The 25,802-nt window shown below is 48.5% G+C and overlaps 2 protein-coding genes across 10 annotated transcripts in view; both read left to right on the top strand.

Moving 5' to 3' along the window:
- Positions 1-8,990, top strand: part of KMT2D (lysine methyltransferase 2D) — a 37,285-nt gene extending 28,295 nt beyond the window's left edge. For all 6 annotated transcript variants that reach the window (XM_029204432.1, XM_029204428.1, XM_029204429.1 and 3 more), the window contains 13 exons: positions 49-208; positions 834-909; positions 1,081-1,256; positions 1,365-1,495; positions 2,184-2,316; positions 2,395-2,522; positions 2,671-3,811; positions 4,678-4,814; positions 4,913-5,043; positions 6,731-7,016; positions 7,259-7,332; positions 7,460-7,568; positions 7,708-8,990. In XM_029204432.1, coding sequence (XP_029060265.1) covers positions 49-208; positions 834-909; positions 1,081-1,256; positions 1,365-1,495; positions 2,184-2,316; positions 2,395-2,522; positions 2,671-3,811; positions 4,678-4,814; positions 4,913-5,043; positions 6,731-7,016; positions 7,259-7,332; positions 7,460-7,568; positions 7,708-7,800 — 2,775 coding nt within the window. In that variant the 3' untranslated portion in view covers positions 7,801-8,990. The remainder of the gene's footprint in view (positions 1-48; positions 209-833; positions 910-1,080; positions 1,257-1,364; positions 1,496-2,183; positions 2,317-2,394; positions 2,523-2,670; positions 3,812-4,677; positions 4,815-4,912; positions 5,044-6,730; positions 7,017-7,258; positions 7,333-7,459; positions 7,569-7,707) is intronic.
- A 1,843-nt stretch (positions 8,991-10,833) lies between these two features.
- On the top strand, positions 10,834-24,770 carry PRKAG1 (protein kinase AMP-activated non-catalytic subunit gamma 1). Of its 4 annotated transcripts, XM_029204493.1 has the most exons (13): positions 10,837-10,891; positions 14,882-14,930; positions 16,820-16,911; positions 21,714-21,823; positions 22,023-22,104; positions 22,203-22,261; positions 22,402-22,447; positions 22,550-22,604; positions 22,917-23,043; positions 23,152-23,317; positions 23,476-23,513; positions 23,782-23,928; positions 24,064-24,763. In XM_029204493.1, the coding sequence occupies exons 4-13, from the start codon at positions 21,752-21,754 to the stop codon at positions 24,166-24,168; spliced, it is 897 nt and encodes a 298-aa protein (XP_029060326.1). In that variant the 5' UTR covers positions 10,837-10,891; positions 14,882-14,930; positions 16,820-16,911; positions 21,714-21,751; the 3' UTR covers positions 24,169-24,763. The 4 variants fall into 4 exon arrangements, with proteins under 4 accessions (XP_029060323.1, XP_029060326.1, XP_029060324.1 ...); XM_029204490.1 differs by lacking the exon at positions 16,820-16,911 and having other exon boundaries at positions 10,834-10,891; positions 24,064-24,770; XM_029204491.1 differs by lacking the exon at positions 16,820-16,911 and having other exon boundaries at positions 10,839-10,891; positions 19,993-21,823.
- The last annotated feature ends 1,032 nt before the right edge of the window (positions 24,771-25,802 follow it).

The following is a 25,802-nucleotide window of genomic DNA, read 5'->3' as shown; positions in this document are numbered from 1 at the left end:
CAGTCTCCCTATGCCATCTTGCACACAACACCCCACCCCCACCCCCAGAATAACCTGAGTAACCCGCCGACACCACCCTCGTCGCTGCCCCCCACCCCACCCCCGTCGGTGCAGCAGAAGATGGTGAATGGCGCCACTCCATCTGAGGAGCTGGGGGAGCACCCCAAGGACGCCACCTCTGCCCGGGATGCTGAAGGGACGCTGAGGGGTAAGTCAGGAACGGAGTGAGCTTCTCCTCCTCTGCTGGGTCTGGGTGGCTGGGGTCATGTGGTACAGCTTAAGATAGGAGCGGGCTGTGTGTTGCTCTGTGTGCGTGCACTACAGGGTCCTTGAGATAAGAAGGGCCTCTTCAGGACTGATTTGTTGGAGGCAGTGGTTGGTTTCTGGAGTCTAGAGCAAAGGCAACAGGACAGGGAGCGTATTTATGAGGCTTTCACTTACAGGGAATAGCCCAGCTTCCTTACCCAGCGGGTACGAACTACAGTCAGATCTGGACTTGAATCCTGGCTCCTGCATTGATTTAGCTGTGTTACTGCAGCCAAACTGATTGACTTGTGTGAGCCTCAGTTTTCTCACTGTGGAATAAAAATAGTGCTCGCCTAATGGAGTCGCTAAAAGACTATAAACAAAGAAGGTACTTACAGAGTACCTCTTTAGAAAGGCTCAGTAAATATAGGTTGTCTGCCCTAAACTGGTAGGTGGGTGGATGGGTAGACAGTGGTCATGATAGCTAAGCTAGGTCTTGTACTAGTTAGGCCTGAAACATGTGGGAGAAAGCGCCATGGGCTCTGGCCACCCTCAGCCTGACTTTTCTTCTCCCACCTGCCCCTCAGATGCTTCAGAGGTGAAGAGTCTAGACCTGCTGGCCGCCTTGCCTACGCCCCCTCACAATCAGACTGAGGATGTCAGGTGCGGGCGGGACCAGAAATGGGGATGAGGAATTGGGGTGCGGGCGGGTCGCCTTATTTTTCCCTTGGACAGTGGCAGATTTCAAGCAGGGCTGTGACATCTACTAATCTCTAGATTTGGGAGGTGGCATCTGTAGGGCCTTAGCAATGGATGTCTGCTTTTGGCCCACAGGATGGAGAGTGACGAGGACAGCGATTCTCCTGACAGCATTGTGCCAGCTTCGTCCCCCGAGAGCATCCTGGGGGAGGAAGCCCCTCGTTTCCCTCAGCTGGGCTCAGGCCGGTGGGAGCAGGATGACCGGGCTCTCTCCCCCGTCATCCCCATCATTCCTCGGGCCAGCATCCCAGGTAGAGGTTGCTCCGGGCATGGACCGGTCCTGGCCAGGCCGGGCTGCATTGTCAGAGGTTGGGGAGAGAGGCAGCAGGAGCTTACACAGGTCCCTCTTTCTCCTTCAGTCTTCCCAGACAGCAAACCTTATGGGGCCCTGGACCTGGAGGCCCCTGGGAAGCTGCCTGCCACAACTTGGGAGAAGGGCAAAGGGAGCGAGGTGTCAGTCATGCTGACGGTTTCTGCCGCTGCTGCCAAGGTATGTTCCTGGGGGTGCCTCGGAGGCCAAGGGGATGCTGGTCAGTGGGCAGTCCCGGGAGCTTCTCTGGTTAAATACAATCATTTAAAACTATGTATTGAGGACCTACAGTGTATGAAAGCCTGAGCTGGACTGTGGGATTAGGAAAAATGTAGCACAAGGGGTCCCTGCCCTCAAGGGGCTCACAGTTCAGTGGTAAAGACACAAGTCAACAAATAGGAGAGTGTGTATAATGCGACGAGTGCTACAAAACGGCATGTCCCCAGTCACACTGGGTGGAATTCTGGTTTTTTGAAAATGTTATCAGGGTTTTGCGGTCAAAGGAAACTGGAAATCCCAGTTAAAATAGCAAAACAGCTTTCTTTATTACAAGACTCTTCAGATCCTTTACTTTGCTAATGTGTATCGTGAATTTCCATGTAGTGGATGTAGTGTGTGTCATTTCCCAAACCCAGCAGACACAGGTCTCTTTCTGTGGAGCTCCCGTTAGTACCCACAGCGGTTAGGGAGAGGCTGCCCGTAAAGGAAACGTATGAGAAGAGCTGGATGGCACAGGGGCAAGACTGATGGCACATGGCCACCTGGGGAGTTGCCTCCTGAGTGTCCTTGTCCCTACCAAGCTGGTGGTAGTTCTCACTCCACACACTCTGCTGACACGGCTGTCCCATCCCCTTTCCTGCCCTGGCAGAACCTGAATGGTGTGATGGTGGCAGTGGCAGAGCTACTAAGCATGAAGATCCCCAACTCCTATGAGGTGCTGTTCCCAGAGAGCCCTGCCCGGGCAGGCATTGAGCCTAAGAAGGGGGAAGCTGAGGGCCCTGGTGAGTTTGGCAGGAAAACTCCTTGGGACCTGCAGGGAATGATTCTGGTGGGAGGCTCTGACCCCTTCCTTCCTGCAGGTGGGAAAGAAAAGGGTCTGGGAGGCAAGAGCCCAGAAGCTGGCCCTGATTGGCTGAAGCAGTTTGATGCTGTGTTGCCCGGCTATACCCTCAAGAGCCAGTTGGACATCTTGAGCCTCCTCAAACAGGTGGGTCTGTTGACGGGAAAGGGGTGGGTGTCTGGCTAGGACCGAGAAGGCACAGGGCTTTTGGGCGAGTGGAATCTGGGTGGGAGGAGAGAGGTGACTAGTTCAGCGAGGAGCTGGCACTAATGGTACAGGGCGTCTTCCCATATAGGAGAGCCCTGCCCCAGAGCCACCCACCCAGCACAGCTACACCTACAACGTCTCCAACCTGGACGTGCGGCAGCTCTCGGCCCCGCCTCCTGAAGCACCCTCCCCACCCCCTTCCCCTTTGGCACCCTCTCCTGCCAGCCCCCCTGCTGAACCCTTGGCTGAACTTCCAGCTGAACCCTCAGCTGAGCCACCAGTCCCCTCGCCTCTGCCACTTGCCTCGTCCCCTGAATCAGCCCGGCCCAAGCCCCGAGCCCGGCCTTCTGAGGAAGGCGAAGATTCCCGGCCCCCTCGCCTCAAGAAGTGGAAGGGGGTGCGCTGGAAGCGTCTCCGGCTGCTGCTGACCATCCAGAAGGGTGGTGTGCGGCAGGAGGATGAGCGGGAAGTGGCAGAGTTTATGGAGCAGCTTGGCACAGCCCTGCGACCTGACAAGGTGCCTCGAGACATGCGGCGCTGCTGCTTCTGTCATGAGGAGGGGGATGGGGCCACGGATGGGCCCGCTCGCCTGCTGAACCTGGACCTGGACTTGTGGGTGCACCTCAACTGTGCCCTGTGGTCCACGGAGGTATATGAGACCCAGGGTGGGGCACTGATGAACGTGGAGGTTGCCCTGCACCGAGGACTGCTCACCAAGTGCTCCCTGTGCCAGCGCACTGGTGCCACCAGCAGCTGCAATCGCATGCGTTGCCCCAGCGTCTACCACTTTGCCTGCGCCATCCGCGCCAAGTGCATGTTCTTCAAGGACAAGACCATGCTGTGTCCGATGCATAAGATCAAGGGGCCCTGCGAGCAGGAGCTGAGCTCTTTTGCTGTCTTCCGGCGGGTCTACATTGAGCGAGATGAGGTGAAGCAAATCGCCAGCATCATCCAGCGGGGGGAGCGGCTGCACATGTTCCGTGTAGGGGGCCTTGTGTTCCACGCCATCGGACAGCTGCTGCCCCACCAGATGGCCGACTTCCACAGTGCCACCGCCCTCTATCCCGTGGGCTACGAGGCCACACGCATCTACTGGAGCCTCCGTACTAACAACCGCCGCTGCTGCTACCGCTGCTCCATCGGCGAGAACAACGGGCGGCCGGAGTTTGTGATCAAAGTCATGGAGCAGGGCCTGGAGGACCTGGTCTTCACTGACGCCTCTCCCCAGGGTGAGCACGGGGCCCTTGAAGTGGTAATACGGAATTGGGCAAGTGTCTCCCAGCGTCCCCTTTACGGTGTTGAGAAGAGACCTGCAGGCTCCTCATGAGTGATCTTTCTCTCCCACTTAGGGCAGGCAGAGGTCTCTTGAAGATCTCCAGAGAAAGTGTTTTGACCGCTCAGTCACCTTGAATTCCCTTGTGATTGAGGGTATTTTGCTTGTCTGACTACACGTATGTCAGCTCCTTCTCCTAACTCAGTGGATCTAAAGGATACAGTTCTGAGACTCCGTCTTCCAGCTCACCCAATCTGATTCTAGCCTTGAGTTCCTTATGGTTGCTTTTCCCTGGATAAGATCTTGATCTTAGTTTCAGTGTTACTGATAAAAGTAACAGTAAGAGTTACATTGTAGTGAGCATGTGCTGTGTGCCATAAACTAAGCTGAGTGATTTTTACGGGTTATTTTGTTCACACAAAACCCTGCAAGCCGAGTACTCTTATTATGCCAAGTTTTACACATAGAGAAACCGAGTAGTGGAGAGATTTAAGTATTGGCCTTAAGGTCCCATGGCCAATATTAGAACTTGAACCCAAGTCTTCTCAACTCCAAAACATGCCTGTGCTGGGTATCCTGGGCCCTGGGTTCATGTTTCTGTGTCACAAGGCTCTCTGATGCCCCTCCAGGGTGGGAAGCCTCCTGGCTTGTTGAGGGAGACTGAGATTGGGAGGCCAAGAGGGGCTCCTGAAGAACCACACACCCTTCTGACAGCAAGGTGGGCAGGCTACAGAAAACAAATGTAGCTTCAGGTGGAGGTTAGGGCCGAGGTCAGTGAGCAGAAGTTGCCTCTGAGGGCTGCTCTCTTTCCTTGCCTCTTAGCTGTGTGGAATCGCATCATTGAGCCTGTGGCTGCCATGAGAAAAGAGGCTGACATGCTGCGGCTCTTCCCTGAGTACCTGAAAGGCGAGGAGCTCTTTGGGCTGACCGTGCACGCTGTGCTGCGCATAGCTGAATCAGTAAGGAAGGGGCCAGGGGTGGGGGCAGGTGGGCGTGGGGAAGGTTGGTTCTGCCCCAGAAGTGCTCAGGCTAAAGTGAGCATGACCTGTGCCCACAGCTGCCTGGAGTGGAAAGCTGTCAAAATTATTTATTCCGCTATGGACGCCACCCCCTGATGGAGCTGCCACTCATGATCAACCCCACTGGTTGTGCTCGATCAGAGCCTAAAATCCTCACACACTACAAACGGTGAGCTTGTGGGGGGTTGGTAGGGACCCTCTGGCCAATTACAAGTGTTTGGGGTTACAGATCAGAGTTCCCTTGGAGAGGCTGGGGGTTCACTCTAGGCCTCCTGATTAGAGGGTGCGCAGGTATCACTAGGGTATCCCTTTCCTCCCCGAGCCTGCTCAGGTATTCTGGGTTGACCTGCAGTCTAGACATAGACTTATCTTGGGCACTCTGGGAATGGCCGTTGGGGAGGTTCTGGGCAGACAGTGGTGAAATCATATGAAATGTATAAACGACCCAGTCACCACCTTCCTTTCCTGTTTTGCTTCCAGGGGGCCTGTGATTCTCCCAAACCTCAGACAGACGCCCCCTGAGTGCTAGGTTCGCCTTCCCTTCCCCAGACTGAGTTGGTGTCAAAAATAAATAATTAGGAATATAATAGGGAAAATAATAAAACCTTACATTTGTATAGCACTTTATACTTTTTTTTTCAAAGCGTTTTCACATCCATTATCTCATTTGATCCTCACAACAACCTTATGAGGTAGGTAGGGCAGGTGGTATGATCCCCATTTTACAGCTGAGAAAACTGAGACCCAGAAAGATTTAAGTGACTAGACAAAGGTCACAGCTGGGACCAGAGCCGTACCTCTTGACTTGTGGTCCACTGTTCTTGCTGTGTACCGCAGTAGGCTGACCTTGGTCCCTGGGTAGAGGGAGGCAAAATCCACGCTAGGAGGGCTTTCTTGAAGGCCTTCGGTTGCTCCTCAGGCTGTTGTAGAGCGTCAGACTCTACCGCAGCCAGCCCTGGTCCTTGATGCTCTACAACAGTGGTTTTCAAACTGTGCGTGTTCCAGAAAGCCCTGGAACACATAAACTGAGTAGGCAGAACTTGGCCCTCTCCATGCATAATAACTCCCCCTTCCCCAAATTGGATTCAACCAGAAGAGTTCCTTTTCCATCTAGTTTATGTATGGGAGTTCCGGTAATGTTTTGTTAAAGAAAAAAACAAAAAGATTTCTTCTGTATAAAAAAAGAACCAGTTTGAAAACCACTGCTCTGGGGTGGGCAAGAATTTGGCTGGTGCCCTAGGGTGGTGAACAGGCATCCTCCTAGGCAGCAGTCATTCCCCTGCACTGAGCCATCTGCACAGAGCCCAACGTTACGTCAGAGAAGAGGACAGTCTAAAGAAAGGAAAGGATGCTACCTTTTGGCTATGAATTCAGAGCCAATTTTAATTAAAATCCAGCCCAATGTGGTAGACATGGCCCCCATTTTCAGAGCTTCCAGTATGAGCAGGAAGTAGGACTCAGATATTTGAACAAATGATGAGCTTAAATTCCAGGCCTGGGCTGCTTGGGGAAGACCTCCCAGAGGTCTTGAGCATAGCCTTGAGTCTGGTTTGGCAGGAGGGTGGTAGAAGGTGGGGAGATGGGAGAGCGGGCTCAGTGTAGGGGAATCAGTGCCCCTTCCCTTCCTCCATGCCCCACCCCACCCCCCATCCTGGGCTTTCTTTGCCACCCAGGCTGTTGGAAGGGTCCCCATAGCTAGTTGCTGCCTCACCAAGGCCAAGACTCAGATGCCTCTACTCCATTCCCAAGGCAGCAAGTGCCCCTAACTGGAGCGTTGCACAACCCAGGGAGGAAGCGGGTGGCGTGTGCCTGGTCTGGGGGAGAGCTGTCTTGTCATGGACTATATCACCTCCCAGGCCCCACACTCTGAACAGCACCAGCATGTCCAAGGCATATCAGAGCACCTTCACAGGCGAGACCAACACCCCGTACAGCAAACAGTTTGTGCACTCGAAGTCATCTCAGTACCGGCGGCTCCGCACTGAGTGGAAGAACAATGTATATCTGGCTCGCTCCCGTATCCAGGGCCTGGGGCTCTATGCGGCCAAGGACCTAGAAAAGCACACAATGGTCATTGAGTACATTGGCACCATCATTCGCAATGAGGTGGCCAACCGGCGGGAGAAAATCTATGAGGAGCAGGTATGGGCTGGCAGAGGGGCCATCATGGTGTGTGGTGGTCCACACTTAGCCAAGGGGCAAGGGGCAGGATTGGGGCCAGAGGAGCAGGTGGAAAGCTGTGGGAAGAGGAGGGGAGAGGCAGGAGAACGGAAGAATAGGAAATGAAGAGAAGCCCACTGCCCAAGTCCACTCCTTGATCTCGCCACCGCCGCTGCCGTTCTCTGATATTCTTGCCCCTTCCTCTGCAACCTCTGCCTTTCTAGAATCGAGGCATCTACATGTTTCGAATAAACAACGAACATGTCATTGATGCTACGTTGACCGGAGGCCCTGCCAGGTGAGAGAGGGATGAGTAAGAAGGGATTTAAGAGTCCCCGAGGGTGGCATCCTGGGGGTGGGCCAACAGGGAACCAGAACCATCCAACCCAGTTGCTCGGCGTTTCTGACTTTGTCCCACTGCCTAGGTACATTAACCATTCCTGTGCCCCTAACTGTGTGGCGGAAGTTGTGACATTTGACAAGGAGGACAAAATCATCATCATCTCCAGCCGGCGAATCCCCAAAGGAGAGGAGGTAAGAGGAAGCATCCCTCAGTGAGTGACAAAGCAGCTCCCTCTTCTCTGCCATTTGCCGCAAGTCAAAATCCAAGGCCACTGCCCTCCCGCACTTCCTCTGGGGGACTGGCATTGATTCTGCCCTCTTCTCTTTCCAGCTGACATATGACTATCAGTTTGATTTTGAGGACGATCAGCACAAGATCCCCTGCCACTGTGGAGCCTGGAATTGTCGGAAATGGATGAACTAAGAAGCTTTGAGGCTACCAGGCAGGGGAGTCCCCCACCCCAACCTCTTCCCTGAAAGGGATGAGGGGGAAGAGAGGTAGCAGCCAGAGCCAGGACCCAGGGCTGGGGCTGCCGGCTGACCGGAGCCCCTGGAGCGGGAGGCTGGGGCAGAGGGCCCTAGGCCACGCCCACCCTGGGCACCAGGGATGACCCTCTTCCCCGCCACTGGCCCCCAGGCTGGCATCTCTGCCCCCAGCTCCAGGAGGGGTCAGACAGAAGCAGCCACTGGGCATCTCAGGTTTGAGGGGGATATGGGCTGGGAACTACCCAGAAGCATCTGGGAGGCAGCAGGGAGGGGGGAGGAGGATGTGTGGCCGGGCCTCACAGCCCTGCTGCTCCCACCGACCTCTCTGGCCCAACTCGAGGCTGCAAAGAGACTTGACTAAGCTTGACAATCCCAAAGGCCGGGTCCCACACCTGGCCCTGCCTGCCGGGTCCTGCCCCCACCCTCACCCCCATCCCCTTCCCTCTCAATCTGTCTCTGTCTCCCTCTTCTCCTCTGTGTTTCTGTCTCTCTATGGGTTGTGTTTCCTTGTTTTCCACTCTGACAAATGCAACATGAACGGGAAAGAGGCGCCCCGCTGCCCAGGAGGGCAAGCCGGGCAAGCCGGGCAAGGAGACCCCGCACCCACACCTACCTCATTTAAGTGTTGGATTTTTTGCTGTTTTGAAATGTGAGACCCTCTCCAAGCCCCCTACTGCCCCATCCCTCTCCCCCACCTCACTGCCCTCTTCTGAGTGGGTGGAAGGGGGGTAGGAGGAAGAAGAAAAAACAACAACAAAAAATCCATCTTTGTTTTTAATTACGGGCACGGGATGGTGGTTGAGACTAATGATGATGAAGATTGGGGATGACTGGCCCCTAGTTGCTCTAGGACTTCCTTCTCCATCTGGACATGGGGGCAGGAGGGGTGTGCTAAACTTAGGACCAGGATATCTCCCTCCGGTTTTCCCAACCCCATCATGAGCCCATTTGCCCTCCAGCCCCCGGATAGGGTGGGTGGGTGGTAGGGTGAGGGCTATCCCTGAGTGGCATGCCCATACCCAGTGAGGCAGGGTGTGGCCCGGAGCTCCCACTTTCCCTCCGTCACCAAACTGCTGCTGGTCTGGTGGGAAGGGGTGGTGATGTGGGGCTGGGGGAGCTTAGTGTCAGCGCGGGGAGGGTGGGGGGTATTTATCTATTTATACATGGGATTGTACATAGTCTTGTGGGGCATGGGGGAGCCAGCTGGAGGTGAGAACCCTCCCCTCTCCCCCCACCCCCGGGGAGAGCAAATGTAAAACTACTAATTTTTGTGCTTTATATATTCTATATAAATATATCTATTTTCTTTTTACAAAACCAGTTTATAAATGGTAGGGGGGCGTGGGGCGGACACATGGAGCTCCCCTTGTGGGGGAGCCCCCTCCATTACCCAACCTACCGCCCTTTTCCTCACCCCCTCCTCCCCACCCCCTGGCTGTGACTGCTGTAAGGGGGGGGTATAGAGGCTGGGCGACTCCCACCCCCTTTTGTATAGTTGGACTATGTTATAACGCACAAAAGTGAGCTGGCCCCAGGGGGAGCCAGAGGGTAATGGGTTCCCCTGCCTCCTCCCTTGTCCTTCCCCTTTCTGCCCAAGCTTGTGCTGCAGTTGAACCTCTTCCTGGGGGTAGGGTTAGGTCAGGGGGTGGGTGAGGCCCCAGACCCCTCTCTGGTAGGGAGCCATGGGGATGAAGATGAAGCTTATATGCAGTTCTCTCCTAGGGGCTGTGGGCAAAGGGCATTTTGTAATTAATATTTTCAAGAATCAAATGTCTGGAGTGTAGGGGTGGGCTTGGTGGTGGTGTATGGGCGGGCCTGCTGGAGGGGGAGCACGGTTGCTGTTGTGATTTTAGGTTTGTTTTTGTTTGTTTTCGAATTTGGGGGGTTGCGGATTGATGGGGGTAGGGAGATTTTTTTTTTTTTTAAGCTGCTTCCTCAACTGTTTCAAGCTGCAAATGTTTAAGAGAATAACATCCCCTCAGCCCCGCGGAAACCACTGTAGTTAAATCAGACAGTGGGGAGACTGGGCTGCTGCCCCCAAAGCCATTGGATGTTCCTTTTCCAAGAGCAAAGAAGGTCTAGGCTACAGGGAGGGGGAGATTGGCTCCTGCGAGTCAGGCTCTGGTTGGGGCTTGGGCCCTGGGATTGGGAAAAGGGGATGGGGCAGACTTTGTAAGCATATGCTAGGTATCTGATAGTCCTGTAGAATTTAGTGAAGAAACCTTATACAGTTTTTAATTTTTATATAAACTAACTCAGACCCAAGCTACAAGGTTGGAATTTTGGTTGTTGGTTTTTTTTTTTTTTTTTTTTTTTAAAGTACCCCGCCTGTATAATTGCATCAGAATTCCCTCTCCCCCGCCCCGCCCTTCCCCGTGCCCCATGTTTGTATTTTGGGTTGGTTTACACTTGCACATATTCAATTTTCAGTTTTTCCCCTTTACGGTCTTCTCCCCTCACCTCCAGGACCCTCCCTCCCCCTTTTTAAAAAATAAATCTCTGACAAGTGTGAATCCCGTGAAGACTTTATTTTGTGTTGTGTGTATCCTGTACAGCAAGGTTGGTCCTTCGTAACAACGGATGAAATGATTCCCTTTTTTAAAGCGCCCTCTCTCCCTCCACCCCCAGCGCCCCTGTCCTTGGCATGTTTTGTATCAGCGATCATTCTGAACTGTACATAATTTATGTTGCAAGAGGCAAAGGGCAAGTTTTGGATTTTGCTTCTTCCAAGTTTGTTTTTAAACGACAAATAAAAAAAGAACATTTTAAATACAAGCGGCTCCGTCCCGTCACCCTCGCCGTCGGTGGGATCCGTGAGGTGCGGGAGGACTGGGGGGAGGGCGGTTTTGGAGGCCAGGCCACGCCGGAAGGGTCAGCTCCTGGCCTTCCGCCCTTGGCTTGCGTCAGTCCTGACGTAGGCGGAAGTGGCGTCGCGGTACCGGACGTGGGGCGGGACCTTCCCCGCCTCCCGCCCCGGGCAAGCTTCCTAAAACGAACGAACCCAGCCGGCGTCTGTCGCGATGGAAGCGGTGAGGAGCGCGGGAGGGCTGCGGGAGGGCGCTGTGGAGCTTGAGACCCCCACCCCCACCCCCGCCGTCAGGGGACGGGGAGGCTGGGGCCGGCGCTGGTGCCCAGTAACCGAGAAGCAGGGTGTCTGTCCTATCCCGTGACCCTGCCCCTCCGCTCCTTCGCTGAGTGCATCTCCTAGGACTGGGCCGCGCCCGTGCCTGCCTTCGGTCCGTGGTACTTTTAGCCCGAGCGGGCAGTGACTCCTAGCTCCCTCCTTGGAACCTACGCACGCCTTGGCGATATCGGGCTTCCTTTCCTTTTAGCGCCTCGAGCCCTTCAGAGGTTTGCCTGAGAGAGAAGGGTTGTGAGCCAGCTTTCCTGGGTGAAGCAGGGGGTTCCGAGGGACCCCCGCTTGCAGGTAGCACCTGGTCCCCAGTTGTGTGAGTGTGATTCATGCAGTCCTTGGCAGGAGGGACGTCTGAAAGACTTTTATACTGCATTGAGGTGTCCAGCGAGGTAACGTACCCTTAATGAGACTGAAAAGTGGGGTTTCCCCGAAGGGGGGAACCTTTCAGTGTTAGAGGCCACTGTGTCCCTGATCTAGTTTAGGTCACGCCCTGCTCTGCGATTCTAAGCAGGTGTGTTGGCATAGCTCCTTCTTGGCAGGCACGCATTGACGGATTGTGGCAGGTCCCTGTCATCCTCCCAGAGTTGCTGCAGGTTGCCTACTACCTGTTTGGACCCATCCTCACTCTCAGGAGCCTTTGTCTAGTACTCTGGAACCGTGCCCATTCACTTCCCTCCATGTATCCTTTGTCAGGCAGAGTAACTCTAACTACCTTGGTTTTTACCATCTGCTACTGTAGTTGTGTGAGGACTGCAGGTTCACCTCTCTTTGGATCAGTTACACGCCCAGGGTCATTCCCTTACTGTACCCTTTGTTTGCCTGCGGAGAGGTCATGTCCCTAAGGTTATAAAGAAGAAACCAGACCAAAGTGGTAAAACGATTTGCAGCTGGTCACCCAGGCAAGGGAGTAAGTTCTTACAGATTAAGAGAATTTTGAACGAGAATGAAAGTTCTGATTCCATTAAATTCAAAATAACATTATTTTTTACTTACTTATAAATATATTATGGTTTACAAAGCATTTTAATATAGGTTTTCTAATTTAGCCCTCATACTTGATGTACTGGATTAGGTTTTTGGAATAGAAATAGTTTTGAAAAGAAAGAAAAAAAAAAAAAAAAAAGGGAGTTCCCTGGCGGTCCAGTGGTTGGGACTCAGCCTTTTCACTGCCAGGTCTGGGTTTGATCCCTGGTGGGGGGACTAAGATACCGCAGGCCACGTGTCTTGACCAATAAATAAATTAATTAATTGAATAAAATAAAGAAAAAGGAAAACTCCTGCTTTGAAAATGCTTAGCCTAACCGGAGTGGGGGTGAGGGCAAGTCAGTGACAGCTGTTATTTAAGGTAGACTGTAATAAATGCTAGCATCAAGATGCAGAAAAAGGACCGTGGCAGCATAGAGGAGGGAGAAATTGCTGTCAGCCCACGAGAGGGCATTGCAGGTTGAGAGAACAGTGTGAGCAAGGGCATAGAAACTGGGGCATGTAGAGATTAATTGGGGTGAGCCAGTGGCTTGATGTTGCCGGAGCTTTGGATTTTGGTCACAGTTGGAGAAATGACTGGAGAATGGAGAAGTAGGCTGGGGTCAGGTTGAAGATACTGCATACCACATTAAGTCTGAACTTGGTTTTGTAATAAGAGGACCCATGGAAGATTCATGAGCAAGGTAGTGAGTGTACTTTAGGAATATTCCTAACGGCTTTCTGTAAATGGATGAAGCTGCTTCAGAGTAGTGAGGTCTTGGTTGCTGGAGTTGAAAGTCCCTTCCAAACCTGAGATGCTTGGTGAGGGAACTTGGTGACAGCATGAAAGACAAATTGAAGAGGAACTAGACTTCCTCTTCTCTAAACTGGCGGGGAGACCAGCTTAGAGAATGCTGTAGAAGTGGGATGTAAAAGGCTAAGTTAAAGCTGTGAAAGTGGAAAGGAGAGAGATGGCTTTGAGGCATTTCTAACATAGCAGCTTAGCTGATAGATGTTAAGGACGAGTTTAGGCCGCGCCCTGCTCTGTCATTCTAAGCAGACATGTTGGCATAGCTTGTTCTTGGAGGAATCAAGACCACAGTTCTAGGCATCAGGGGAAGACAGCAGTGCAAAAACAAAGGTGGGACCCACAGTAAGAATAATAGGATTGGAGGGACAGATGCTGTTCTGTTTTGTATTGAAGCATTTGAGGAGTCTCTGTGACATCTGTGGTGGTCCAGCAAACAACTGAGAATGTGGATCAGCAGTTTGGAAGAAATTGTGAGTCTGTGTGTCAGATCTAGGGTGTGTCTCTGAAAATAGTAGTTTGCACAAGTCCCCTATGTTATTAAGTGTAGAGAGAGTGGACATAATTATCCCACTCCTGTGTGGAGAAACAGGCAGAAAGATAAAGTCATATTCAATTGTGTCTGACTCTCTTATGTAGGTATCTGTGTCTCTGTTTAGCTGTGTGTCTCTTTTCTCTCTCTGTAACGTAATCTTAGGTCTCTCTGTTCATATCAGTGTGTATCATTATCAATTTGAGAGTTAAAAAACAAAACAGTTGAGAGTTATATGCAAACCCCCATGCTACGTGGTATGAGGGAGTGATACAAAGACCTGTGTGATAGTTCCAGGCTTCCAGGAATTTACAGTCTGTTTGGATAGATAACGAACAAAGTAACTGTAGCACAGTGCAGTAAATAGGTATCATACGCTGGGTACAATAATTTCTACAGAAGTAGCTGTTTCTGTGTCTCTGTATAGATCTTTGTAAGACTGCTTTACTGCTAAACAGACCTCTTTCCCACTTAGAAGTGATGAGGCTGTTGTTCCGATAGTTTTGCCAAAATGCCGGGCCATGCTGATAGCCTTATGCTGCCCAGACAGAAGAGAGGGAGATTATCCCCTGCCCACACCCTGGCCCATTAGAGGAGGGAAGTTTAGGGCTGTCCTGCCAACTTGACCCTGTTTACCAGCCAACCTCCCAGCGTCAAGCCAAGGCCTTTAACTTCATGTTACTACAGCAGCTGTGGAGGTAAAGTATGACGTTAAGTTAGTTTGGGGATATTACCCAGACAGAGCAAAATAGAGGCAAAACTGTTGATTCCAGCTGACAGAAATTATCATGATCTCTCCTGGGTTCCTAGATAACAATGAAATTTCCAAATGTTCCCACTTGAGGGAGCACAGAGATGGTTCTGAAGGTTTCTCTATATTCAAAGCACTTTCTAATCTCAGACTGTCATGAACAAGGAAACTTGGAAAACCAGCACCCTCTGGGCTATAGCAGCCTTTGACTCACAAGGGTGCTGAGAGGACTCGGTTCCCTAGTTTCAGAACATTTATCCTTCTTATCTACCCCTCAGTCATTCAAACTTTGACTCTCTCTGGTAGTCAGCTGCTGGGATCCTCCCCAGATGCGGCTCCCTCTCATGGTAAGGGGTACGTCAGTGACTCAGGTGCCCACAACTACGCTTAGTGACTGTTTGGGGGAAAGCAGTATTGTCTCTCTGGCTTCCATATTTTTATAAAATAGGTCTGTGAGAGTGTTGTGGGGCCAACCTTAAGCTCATATTTTCTAGTCTCAGCTTTTAAGACCTAACGTTTCATTAGGCAAGGTAGTATATAAGGGCATGAGCTTTGGAACAGCACAGATCTGTATTCAAATCCCCATTCCACCCTTTGCCAGCCATGCGACCTTGGGCAGTTTGCTTAATATTTCTTGAACCTAAGTTTCCTAATCTGTGAAAATAAGGCTAATAATAGTATTCACCTCAGGGTTATTATAAAGATTAAATGAGATAATATTTCTGAAGGACAAGGAAGTCATTAGTTAACCAGCCCTTTCCCTAATGTTGCTAGGCTCAAATGGATGGAGCCTAAGATAGGCTGAATCTTTGTTCCTCTGTCTCTCCAGGTCACTTCTTCAGATAACTACTCAGCTCTGGAAAATGAGCACCCTCAAGGTAAGTTTACTGAAGAAAGGAAACTGGTATGAAAACCAGTTTCATACCAGTAGCCCAATCCTAATTTGTCTTCAGCAGTGCTTTTGAATTTCTCCCGAAGTCTTCCCTGGGAAGATCAAAGCTGGGCCAGATAATGTGCCAAACCACATAAGTCAGGAACAATAATTTGGCAGGATCACCTAGGAATAAATCTTGGGCAGGGTGAGAATGATTAATATCCTCAGTTGTCATACCACTTGAGAGAAACTTTTGAGGTACGGGGAAAACTTCCATAGGCAACTCTGGGCTGGCTAACCATGGTTTAGAAGTCCCTGGTGGGGACTTCCCTGGTGCTCCCGTGATTAAGACTCTGTGCTTCCAATGCAGGGGGTGCAGGTTCCATCCCTCGTTGGGGAACTAAGGTCCCACATGCCGTGCGGCCAAAAAAGAAAAGAAAGAAAGAATAGTGAATGAATAAATGAGTTGATGCTGCAAAATAAAAAATAAAAAAATCCCTGGTATGTTCTGAGTAGCCCAGAAACAAAGCCACTAGGATTTCATCATACAGCGATCTCACTAAGACCACTGAGTATACACAAGAAATTATAGAAGGGACTTGAAACCCTTAGAACTAATCTAGAAATAGAGGCACTAAACCCTAAAATTCAGGGCACAGGAGAAGGCAATTCCAGCACCTGCCCAAATACTTGGTTAGAATGGAATGGTCCAACCCTAGGTCACCTAGAAAGAAGCAAAATTTATAGGCATCTCTGGTAAAGAATTTTGCCCAGGAACACTCCTAGTCTTCCTAGGACATGTTTATGGCATTAGGTGTACACACTTTCTCAGAGGATTGAAATATGGGATGAGATCCTAGGACATATTATTAAAGGTCCGTGAATTCTCCACAAGAATTTTTTAAATGTTCTGTTTTCATGTTGTTGGTATCCAAAAAAGTTAATATAGTCATATTTTGAATTACCTAGATGATTCTTCATAATTGAGTACTGCCCCATGATATCAGTGCTCATTTTGTGTTTCTGAGTGCATTCACATTAGCACCAACTGAGGCAGGGGTAAGACACTCAAATTGTCTCCATGGATCAAGCAGTGACGTGAGCTGCGTATGACTACAATAACCTGTAGATCTCGTTGCATCTAAAAGGAGGCAGCAACTATCCAGGTCTGGTCAATTGCTACTATTTGGGAATTCACAATCTTCTGATTATGAAAAGAAACTGGGAGTTTGGATTTTTATGTAAATCTCCAGATTTTTTAAATTGGGCAACTGATTTAAATTATTTTAAAAATCCTGGGAAAACCAAGTCAAGTATGTTTGTAGGCCTGTAGCCTGGAATGGTGGTATTTAACTATCAGTGTAGCATGTCTTAAACTGGTGTCAAAAGACATGGGAGTCTTCTTGGGAGTCTGTGAGTTTTCAAATTGGAGGAACAATGGTGGCCTTCCAGTTAAAGATGGTGGATTGAATACATGCATCTACTTTCGCTCCTTCACAAAAAGCCACTAAAACCATGAAGGAATTTTTTTTAAAAGGTACAAACCATCAGAATAGGGAGAACAAGAGAGGAGATAATAGCAATGAATTTTTGGAAGCTGGAAAGCAGACAGAAGTGTGGTAAGTGACTTAGCAGACCTGAGAAAACTGAATTATAAACTAGCAGTGAGGAAAGCCCAAAAGCATTGAAGGTCTAAGAAGCAGTCAGATCCCAAGACTCCCTCCCCCACTCAGTGCAGCTGGGAAACTCCCATCCCAACTTTGGCAAAGACTGGAGGTATGGAAAGGGGCGCCGGCCCAGTTGAAGGCAGAGGTACTGTGCTGAAAACAGGAGCATGAAGTGAACTGTACTGGATGCTGAGACCCCAGCCCTTTTCCCCCATTCGGTTTTCAGAGTGCTAATAGAAAAGACTTCATCCTCCAAGCACAAAATTGCATGAATAATCCTTCTCTTCAGAATCCCATTGAGGGGAAAGCCCTATAAATGTAAGTATTGAGTGTTCCCCGTCTAAATGGTTCACCGTCAACAAGGTTCATTTACAGACATAGAGCTTCTAATCAGCTCTAAAGACTCCACTCTTGGGCTTCCCTGGTGGCGCAGTGGTTGAGAGTCCGCCTGCTGATGCAGGGGACACGGGTGCGTGCCCCAGTCCGGGAAGATCCCACATGCCGCAGAGTGGCTGGGCCCGTGAGCCATGGCCGTTGAGCCTGCGCGTCCGGAGCCTGTGCTCCGCAACGGGAGAGGCCACAACAGTGAGAGGCCTGCGTAGAGAGGCCCGCGTACTGCAAAAAAAAAAAAAAAAAGACTCCACTCTTAAAATATGGTTTGAATCCTCCTTTAAACCAAGGATTACTAGACATCTAAAGAAAACCTGTAACTTGAAAAAAGTGATCCAAACTGCCCCCCACAAATGGAAAAAAACAAACAAACAGGAAAAAAAGCAACAGAAGGGAAAAGTCAATGCATAGAGAAGAGAACTTTAAAAATTAACGTTAATGGACTTCCCTGGTGGCACAGTGATTAAGAGTCTGCCTGCCAGTGCAGGGGACACGGGTTCGATCCCTGGTCCGGGAAGATCCCACATGCTGCAGAGCAGATAAGCCGGTGCGCCACAACTATTGAGCCTGCGCTCTAGAGCCTGTGAGCCACAACTGCTGAGCCGGCGTGCCACAACTACTGAAGCCCGCGTGTCTAGAATCCATGCTTCGCAACAAGAGAAGCCACTACAATGAGAAGCCCACGCACCGTAATGAAGAGTAGCCCTTGCTCACCACGACTAGAGAAAGCCTGCACGCAGCAACAAAGACCCAATGCAGCCAAAAGTAAATAAATAAATAAATTTATTAAAAATAAATTTAAAAAATTAACATTAATGCATACTCAGATAAAGAATATTTCCACCATGAAACAAGTACAGGAAGTAATTTTTTTAAGAAAAGCAGTTTTCAGAAAACAAAAAAGGAGCTCTTGGAAATTAAAAATATAATAGCAAAAATTTTAAACTAAGTAGGAGGTGTGGAAAATCAAGTTGAAGAAATCTCTCATAAAGTAGAATTAGAAATCAAAGAAGTGGACTCACAGACATAGAAAACAAACTTATGGTTACCAAAGGAGAAAGGAGGGGGATAAATTAGGAGTATGGGATTAACAGATACAAACTACTATATATAAAATAGATAAACAACAAAGTCCTACTGTATAGCACAAGGAACTGTATTCAATATCTTGTAATAAACTATAAAGGAAAAGAAAAAAAAATCAAAGAAGAGGAAAGTAGGAGAGAAAAGATACAGTAGTTAGTACCTCCTTATCCTCGGGGTATACATTCCAGGACTCCCAGTGGATGCCTGAAACAGCAGATACTGTGAAACCCTGTATATATTATTTTTTTTCCTGTACATACATACATACCTATGAAAGTTTAATTTACAAATTAGGCACAGTAAGAGATTAACAACAGTAATAATAAAATAGAACAGTTATAACAAATATTAAGAGTTATGTGAATGGGGTTGGTCGGTCTGTCTGCCTCTAAATATCTTATTGTACAAATTTAATGCCTTTTCCATCTTGACTAAGCCCTTATCACACACTGACCCCATAACTTTTGCAGTTGGAGGTGTGACAGCAAAACTAGTATGAATTCCTTTTTCATTCTTCACAGTTTCACAGATAGAAGATTCATTCTTTTTTTTTTTTAATCAGTGAATTGTGTTTATGCTGATTCTTTTTTTTTTTTTTTAACATTTTATCTTTATTTATTTATTTTTGGCTGCGTTGGGTCTTCGTTGCTGCACGCAGGCTTTCTCTAGTTGCGGCGAGCAGGGGCTACTCTTCGTTGCAGTATGCGGGCTTCTCATTGCGGTGGCTTGTCTTGGTGCTGAGCACAGGCTCTAGGCGTGCGGGCTTCAGTAGTTGTGGTGCATGGGCTCGGTAGTTGTGGCTCACGGGCTGTAGAGCGCAGGCTCAGTAGTTGTGGCACACCGACTTAGTTGCTCTGTGGCATGCGGGATCTTCCCAGACCAGGGGTTGAACCCATGTCCCTGCCTTGGCAGGCGGATTCTTAACCACTGTGCCACCGGGGAAGTCCAGAAGGTTCATTTTTATCATAGATCTCAGCATATGATTTTTTTTCTTTCCCTTATTAAGTCAAGAACTTTCACCTTTTCACTTATAGGAAGCACTTTGGGGCTTCAGTTTTACATATCCGAATTGCCAGCATCACTATTCTTGTGCTCTGTGGCCATTAGTAAGTAAAATAAGGGTTACTTGAACACAAACACTGTGATACAGTGACAGTCAATCTGATAACTGAGATGGCTACTAAGTGACTAACAGGCGGGATATGCTGGACAAAGGGACGATTGACGCCCAGGGCTGGAACTGAGCTTAATGGCAAGAGATTTCATCATGTTGCTCAGAATGCCGTGCAATTTAAAACATATGAATTGTTTATTTCTGGAATTTTCCATTTAATATTCAGACTAGTGTTGACCACGGGTAACTGAGACTGTGGAAAGTGAAACCTTGGATAAGGGGGGGACTACTGTATTTTAAAAACAACAACAACAAAAACAAACCTTAAAGGGTCAGTTTTTGGAAGTCCAATATCTAAATAATAGGAGTTACAGAAAGAGAAAAATGACAACACAGAGGGAAGGAAACAATCAAGGAAGTAATTCAAGAACATTTCCTGGAACTGAAGAACATTAGTTTTCATGTTGAAAGGACTCATTGAATATTCAGCACAATGGGTGAAATTGTCCCACCCAAAGCACAATCGTCATGAGATTTCAGAACACTGGGAACAAAGAGAAGATCCTGAGTTTCCAAAGAGAAAAAAACAAGTCACGCACAAAGAATCAGAATTGCCTGGGACTCCGGACTCTCAACAGCACCAGAAGCTGGAAGGCAATGAAGCAGTGGCTTCAATATTCTGCAGGAAAATAAATTCCAACCTAGAATTCTATATCCAGCCAAATTATAATTCAAAGATGAGGGTAAAATAAAGATATCTGCAGGCTACAAGGTCTCAAAAAATTTACTTCCCATGCACCCTTTCTCAGGAAGCTACTGGAAGATGTGCTCCACCAAAACAAGGGAGTAATCAAAAAAGATGAAAACATGGGATACAGGACACAGGAGTGCCAGTACAGGAGAGACGTGAAAGGGCTCCCCTGGATGGTGATGAAGGAAGATCTAAGGATGACAGCAGTGCACACCAGGCACACCAGCCCAGATCTGAGCAGGTCAGAAGGCTCCAGAGAGACTTCTTCGGGTAGTTTAAATTGTTAGACTATCTCATGCTTCTGAACTTCTTGAAAGGAGATTTAAACAATTGATAAAGAGTTTGGGGATTGAATTAGTTATAAGTATTATGCATAGAGAACTAAGCAAACAAAAAGACAAGACAGTTATTAACTCCAAGGAAAACAAAAAGCTGTGAAAGAAAAAAAAAATCAGACTTTACTACTTGACTTAGCTCTGAATAATGAATATTTAGTCAAAATTATTTAAATACTGATGTAACCAACCGTACAGTTTAACTTCTGGGAGAACGGAGTGATGGGAGGTGCATGTTTATAATGGGGTCCTGGTAGTAAAGAGAATTGAAAATTCTCATCTTCCTTGCATGATAATAGATAATGCCTCTCATCTTCCTTGCATGATAATAGTTAATGCCTAAAAGTGAGCAAAAAAAGTAGCAATATAAGCATGTTATTTATAGACGTAGAAATAAGTACCAAAATACTCAGCTAAAAGAGGTCTCATCTCTGGGGAGGGGTCGTACAGGGAGGTGGGTGCTAGGGACTGCAGTTTTTCTTAACAAAATTTGTAGAAGTATTTGACTCTTTAAACTGTGTACTTGTATAACTTTGGTAAAAAATTAAAAACAAACAACTGGCATAGGATTTAAGAGCGTGAACTTTGGAATCAGGTAGATCCATGTTTGAGTCTTTCTTGTTACTAATGGTATGACCTTGAGCAGTTTTTTTTTTTTTTTTTTTTTTTGCTGCTTTCCACCTGTTTTCTCAGCTGAAAAATGAGGGCAGTAGTTATTTGCCTTGCAGATTAGATGGTGCAATATTTTTAAGTACGCATAGCATACTATGTAGCACATTTGGGCTATTATTTTGGGGCTTGCTTCTCCAGTTGAGAGCAAGCAGTTAAAATCAGGGGAATGGAAAGGTAAACCCAGCCAGGGTCTCTCATTTGTCTAGAGTAGGTGGGTTGATTTCTGATTCACACGGTCATCCCAAGATGGACTCTCAGGTTGTTTGGGGCCAGGTTGATTGAGCACTGGGCTGTAACTTAGTGTTGTTCTGAAATGGCCCAACTTGGGCCATGACTTTCTCATCTGTGGGTCTTAGAAGAATTTTAAGAAGTTTACGTGGATTTTTAAGAAGCTTAATTACATCTGAATTGAGAAAAGAGAACAAGTGAAAATGTGCTAAATATATGAAAAGGAAAATGAGTTAAGGATGAGAAAAAAAGCTTTTAGACTAGAATAGGTTAGTGAAAGTATTACAGACTTTCTGTTTTAGTCAGCCATCTTTTGGCTAAGGAGCCAATAGATTATGTAGTTCTACCTGGGGGTGGGGTTGGATGAAATGGTTTCGAAGGGGTTTATCCAGGTTTTGTGGGAACAATAGGAACAAAACAGAATAGGGGGCCTTATAAAATCATGCTGTAAATACTTGAGCAATTACAATACTTTTATTTTCTGCCTCTTTTGATTGTGAGTTGTTGCATGGAAGGAAGCTACTAACTGTCCCACCCTATGCAGAGACTCCAGAATCCAACAATAGCGTGTATACTTCCTTCATGAAGTCTCATCGCTGCTATGACCTGATTCCCACAAGCTCAAAATTGGTTGTATTTGATACTTCCCTTCAGGTAGGTGAAATCCTCTTTTCCCTTCCCCCTTCCTTGGAGCCTCTGGTTCAATACCTCTCATCCTACCTCATCCCAAGGCTAATACCCTTGTCCTTCTGTGGGGTTAGGCTCATGTTTTCCCCAGCATACCCAATTCCTATTCTGTTAAAATCCTGCCCCCCGGGAATTTTCCTCTGTGACTGTTACTCTTTCACTACAGGTGAAGAAAGCTTTCTTTGCTTTGGTGACTAATGGTGTCCGAGCTGCCCCTTTGTGGGATAGTAAGAAGCAAAGCTTTGTGGGTAAGCAGAAGTTGTTGGAACACAGTTTTACTGGCATCTTGTGCTGGGCAGGGAGAGAAGCTTTGAGCAGTGCTGAGGGCTCTTATCTTGGCCTCTAGGCATGCTGACCATCACTGATTTCATCAATATTCTGCACCGCTACTATAAATCAGCCCTGGTAAGGAGCCTTAGCTCAATGACCAAAACCACTTTCCCTGCCCAGAGTCCCTCATTCTCATTTCCTTTCTTCCAAACAAACTACAAGGGGTTAGTGAAGCAGGGAGATCAAGTCTCAAGTTCTGTTGCTTCTGCTTTCAGGTACAGATCTATGAGCTAGAAGAACACAAGATAGAAACTTGGAGAGGTATGTAGAGAACTGGGGGTTGTAAAAGGATAAAGGGATGGAAAGTTTCCTGGGAAACAGTTTTTCATGGTGGTATTTTGTGAACCTCCCTTTTCCCTTCAGAGGTGTACCTGCAGGACTCCTTTAAACCACTTGTCTGCATTTCTCCTAATGCCAGGTGAGTTCCAGCTAACCATTTGTCCAGAGGGGAAAGAGCCTTGCCATCATCATAGCTAAGGCCGTAGATACCCAAAGATCCAAGGGCAGAAGAGAGGCAAGACACTCCTCTCTCTCTGTCTCTCTCTGTCTCTCTCTCTCTCTCTCACACACACACACACACACACACACACACACACATATTTATTTAGGTCTAGTCTGAACACTGCTCCTCTTCCCCAACCACCTGTTTATAAACAAACTCTAAGGAGCTATTTAACCACCCTCAGGCCCAGCACTGTGGAACTTATCATTATCCCCTACCTTCCCACAGCTTGTTTGATGCTGTCTCTTCATTAATTCGAAACAAGATCCACAGGCTGCCAGTTATTGACCCGGAATCAGGCAACACCTTGTACATCCTTACCCACAAGCGCATCCTCAAGTTCCTCAAGTTGTTTGTAAGTGTTCCTCGGCCCAGTTTTTACTTCTTACATACTTGTCGGAGGGGTATCCAAAGGTGGTTTGAGGGGCCTTGAAAAAAATCAAGATGATGGTTATTTCCTCAGATCACTGAGTTCCCCAAGCCAGAGTTCATGTCTAAGTCTCTGGAAGAGCTACAGATTGGCACCTATGCTAACATTGCTATGGTCCGCACTACTACCCCCGTCTACGTGGCTCTGGGCATCTTTGTACAGCACCGAGTCTCAGCCCTGCCAGTGGTGGATGAGAAAGGTGAGAGATTGGGCAAAAGGAGAGGGAGGGCTCCAGGGAAGCCAGGGAGGCTGTGGGAAAATCTGCTGTCCCCTCAGCTCAGCCCGGAGGGTGATTCTATAGGCAGGGGGAGCCTTGGATGCCAGATCCTCCTTGCTGAGCTGCCTCTGTCCCCCTAGGGCGTGTGGTGGACATCTACTCCAAGTTTGATGTTATCGTGAGTGATTGTGGAGGTGCTGGGAGGCAGGGAAAGGGGTGGGGTGTTGGATGTGGAGAGGGAGAAGAAGAGAGTCTCTTCTGGGACCTGAGGGTTTTAGAAGCTTCCAAGCTTTCAAATCCTATTTGAAAAGGAATTGAATGAGCTGGGTATGGCTTGTGGGCATGGCTGACAGCTACCCTAAATCACTCTGGTGAGGTTGGGTGGGCTCGGAGTTTGCGGGCCGGCTCCCTTGCTTCCCTGCATGAATGTTTCTCTCTCTCCCCAGAATCTGGCAGCAGAAAAGACCTACAACAACCTAGATGTGTCAGTGACCAAAGCCCTGCAACATCGATCGCATCACTTTGAGGGTGTCCTCAAGTGCTACCTGCATGAGACTCTGGAAACCATCATCAACAGGCTGGTAGAAGCAGAGGTAGGGGAGCCAGCAACCCAAAAGGTGCTGGGGGTAGCATCTTTGGTTTGGCATGGAGGGTAGGGGCTGAAGGGCTCACCTTAACTGAGGCTGGCACTAAACATCCCTTTCTCCCTTCCTTGTTGCTCTGTGCAGGTTCACCGACTTGTAGTGGTGGATGAGAATGATGTGGTCAAGGGAATTGTATCACTGTCTGACATCTTGCAGGCCCTGGTGCTCACAGGCGGAGAGAAGCCCTGAGCCGGGGGAAGGGGTCATGCAGCACCAGGGGTTATGCCCCACTCACTGCCTGCCCAAAGCTCTGGGAACCAGAGACGAGAACTTTAGAGAATTGGGACTCTGTTCCCTGCCCGGGAGCCCCCTACCCTTCTACATGGGAGTGAGGGAAGGTGTGGGGGAGGAAGGAGAATGGATTTTTAGCTGTCCTTATCCTCACCCTTGAGGAAAACTTTCAGTCTGGCCCCTGCCCACTTAGACATAGCCCCCTTTCTGTGCTTCTCAGGCAAATTCTGATCTCTGAGAGATCCCCAGACCTCACCCAGCCTTTGCCTCTATCTCTGTCCCTGACTCCACCCTAAGATAATGGACACAACAAAACTCTTCATAAAGATATTTTTATTCATCCTGTTTCATGCTGTATGGAGGAGGCTGAGTCCATTTAATGGCATTTCTTCCCATAGTGGGAGTGGGGAGGATCATGGGGGGGAGGGCCTTTGGGTTCCTGTGCTGTATGCATATGAAGGGAGATGAGACTCAGGTGGAGGGGGAGGGCAGAGTGGTTAGCCGAGGTTATTGCTTTTTGTGGCAAACCTAATTAAAATGACAGGAGCCTCTTCATGGTATTTCAGTGTTTGATTTTTGTAGTTGATAGACACTACTACTCCAGCCTTCCTACTTCATATGGCTTCTTCAGCTCATCATTAATAACAACAATAATAGCACACACACGTATATATAAAGCTGTGTGCCAGGTACCATTCTCAGTGCTTTACATATATTACTTCAACTAACCCTCAGAACAATAGTAGATACTATTTCATTTTTACAGATTTTTTTTTCTTTTAACTGAGGCACAGAGAGGCTAAGTAACTAGCCTAGGGCCACACCGTTAATAAAAAGTAGAGCTAGGATTTGAGCCGAAATAGTCTTGCTTTAGAGCTCATGCGCTTCACCACTACACTAGATTTACTGCCTTTCTAATTCACTGTTCGTAACTATTCCCTGCAGTCTCCTTACCACCTCACTTTCTCCTCTGCCTGGACCATAGCTGGCACCCAAGGAAAATCCCATCACAGACTGAGGATCTCCTTTAGGTAGGCAGAGAGACCTGCCACTATCAACTTTTCTTAGAGAAGGTGGGACTCTTTGGATTTTGCTGAGCTGGCACTGTCTTTGAACTCACAAATCCCTTTCTTCCAAGGTAGATATGAGCTGGAGAGTGGGGGGTGGGGAGCAGCAGGATTATGGTCACTCCATCAGACCCTTTCCCTGTGCTGAAACCATGTGGACCAAAACAGTAGTCAGCACCGAGCACTGTAAGGACTGCTAGATTGTTGGCTATGAACCAAATTCTGGGTACCATCTCACCACTGCCTTACAGGTATGATAACCATTTCCTATCCAAGATTTGAAAGAACTTCAGAGTAACTCCTGTGTGTATCCCTACCCACACTGTGCCTAAGAACTTGGATGAACCCAGCCATACCATACTGGTTCCTCCAAACCAGGCTTCTTGATGGAACACAGAGAAGCATCAGGGCACTGGTCAGAGGTCAGCTTTCAGTGCTGCATCATGGCTTTGGAGAAGCCCCTGCTTCTGCATTCATCCTTTCACAGCTCTCATAGCACATTCCCAGAGTTGAGGGAGGGAGGCT

This window comes from Monodon monoceros, unplaced genomic scaffold (assembly GCF_005190385.1).
Source record: "Monodon monoceros isolate NGI ecotype Baffin Bay Population unplaced genomic scaffold, NGI_Narwhal_1 Super_Scaffold_6, whole genome shotgun sequence".
NCBI classification, from domain to species: domain Eukaryota; kingdom Metazoa; phylum Chordata; class Mammalia; order Artiodactyla; family Monodontidae; genus Monodon; species Monodon monoceros.
This window is presented reverse-complemented; position numbering and strand designations above follow the sequence as displayed.